This window comes from Sphaeroforma arctica, assembly GCF_001186125.1.
Source record: "Sphaeroforma arctica JP610 unplaced genomic scaffold supercont1.1287, whole genome shotgun sequence".
NCBI lineage: Eukaryota > Ichthyosporea > Ichthyophonida > Sphaeroforma > Sphaeroforma arctica.
The window spans coordinates 1-2,407 of NW_014039271.1; the positions used below are offsets into that span (position 1 = coordinate 1).

The window sequence follows — 2,407 nt, forward strand, 5'->3', positions numbered from 1 at the left end:
ATTAGTATGATAGATAGCTTTTTACTCCTCTGTATCACCTCTTGTATGAAAAACCAGGGGTTGTCATGACGGGCCTAAATCGCAATGCACATAGTAGATAGAAATGGGACAAAGAATACATTTCATTTCATCTCTATTTCGAGTTTAGTGGTGTAATCTATATATACTGAAACATGTTTTTTTTTTGGATCCTCTGTACATAATTGATTTGTAGTTGGAAAATGATTTCGTTCGATATCGCCTGGATGTTTCGTCCACCTTATAATCTTTCAAGTTGTTGCACTTCTCGAAGTACTTTCGTTTCGAGAACAGTAATTATTAAACTCAAACTGTCTATCACATCACACGGTAAAACGGGCATTTTAACAGGACGCAGAATGTACTCAATCGTCAGCCATTTAATGTTTAGAATTTTTTGTACGCTTTTGTTATATATTCACAAATCTTCATTCAAGAGAAAAGTAAGGTGTTTTGTATGTTTTGCTACTTTCGATAATGTTGTCTTCCATTTACTCTGCACACCACTACGTGTTTTTCATGGATAACGATGAGTTTGCATTGATCGTGTTCAACCTCGCTAACTGGTTTTGTTCCAATGCCTTCACTTGGAAGAATGGGACCTTCTCAATCAAGTCAGGAAGTACATCTCTCAATAGTTGTGTTTCGTAGGTAAACTCACCTTCAAAATCGCCGGGTAACGTGATATTCACAAAAGCATCAGCGTTGAACTTGCGTGCAAACAAAAGTGAAGGGTGGGCGACCAAGTCTCTCACAAAATACTCAGGAGCACCTCTTAAGGACATTGGATGAGCAGCACCAAGGTTCTCCTTGTTCTCCTCGAATTCAGCACCCAAGTCGAATGTAGTGTTTACTAAGCACCCTCCCCAGTACGCGAAAGTGGTACAGCGCTGTTCTACACCCATCTTCTCCAAGCCGCTGAAGACATCCCTGTAGTCAGATGTATTTGTGATTAGCCCTTGATCTTCAGCCTTCTGTATGAGGGCCATGGACGGCACTGTTTCGTCACTACACATTTTAGGGTCTTGGAAAACACCGTCGACCACGTCCCTCATTTGATCATATTTTTTTAGCGCACTTCTACCATTTTCGTACAGGACAATCTCAGCGTGCTCACGTGATAGAATAATCCACTGGTGATGTTTCAAAGTATCCGGCCGATCCCTCCTGTGATCGTCCTGGAACCGGCAGTCGCTAGATATCAAACCCGTAATCGAAGTGAAGCAGAATTTACTCTTATCTTTCGAGTTCAACACGAGATCCTCGTACATATAACTAAACGGCTTCAGCGGCACGGCGTTGTGAGACAAGAATACAAACTGCTGGTTTGTGGGGTCCCTCAAGGAGGCTTGCAGCATTGCATACTGAAGTCCCATCAACGCGCACCAAGAGCTGGATGTCATAGATACCTCATGGTATGATGCATACTTCTGCAAGAATCTACCACGACTGGTGGGTGATTTTCGATGAACATAAAGATTGTATTTATCTTTGTCAGCCTGGTCAAAAAACGATGACCAGATTTTGTCTTGTGCATGACCGTCAGCTTCCATGAACAAGAATGCAACCTTGTCATCAGCACTATGGCTCTCTACATGTTCTCTCGATCGTAATAACGCAAGGTCAAGACCAGTGATATCTACCTGATGCACATATTTTCTGTATATTTGAGAAGCTTTAATGCTATCTATTACCTGTCCCGTCGTTCTGGCCGATAGCACACTACTAGCATATATCATCAAGCTTGCCATGGCGAAAAGTGTATACCACCTAGTTCTCGCTTTTGGATTGTGTGGATTTAATGATTGCATTGATGGTGATTTGGGTATGATAGATGGGGATAGTGGCCCTTTCATGAAAACACCCATAGTTTTGAACTTTCTGTGATGTGAATACTACCGAAATAGTTAGTTGAACTTTATGAACTACAAAAGAACAAACAATAACATATATATATGTAATTCATTCCATCTGAAACTCTTTTTTTTAAATGTATATATTAGAAGCCCATATATAATGTACACTGAATCTGATACATGCTCAGCTCAAAGTCTGAACAGTAAACTGATGTCTGAAGTCTGAACTGATGTTGCAACTTGCAAGTTGAATGCGAAAAATGAAGACACCTCAGAGTACTAGAGTAGCGAAGGGGAACAGCTGACGAATAATATCGAGATGTATTTGAGACTTTGAGGAAAGCTCATTAGCAAGGTTCCACGGCCCCACGTGTTCCCTTTTTTTTTCAACGTTATTGCTAATATATATTTACAGCTGTTTTATACTTTTTGTATATATATTTATAATTTTATATATATATATTTATAAAAAGAGTACATGTAATGTGTATTATGTCGTATAAACGACATATAATATTGTCATTTGCTCATGA

The 2,407-nt window shown here is 39.6% G+C and overlaps 1 protein-coding gene across 1 annotated transcript; it reads right to left on the reverse strand.

The window, feature by feature from the left end:
• Nucleotides 1-502: 502 nt before the first annotated feature.
• SARC_10537 (hypothetical protein) lies at nucleotides 503-1,769 on the reverse strand (the record flags this gene model as incomplete). The annotated part of the gene is made up of 1 exon (XM_014295415.1): nucleotides 503-1,769. The coding sequence occupies one exon, from the start codon at nucleotides 1,767-1,769 to the stop codon at nucleotides 525-527; it is 1,245 nt and encodes a 414-aa protein (XP_014150890.1). The 3' UTR covers nucleotides 503-524.
• Between the last annotated feature and the right edge of the window lie 638 nt (nucleotides 1,770-2,407).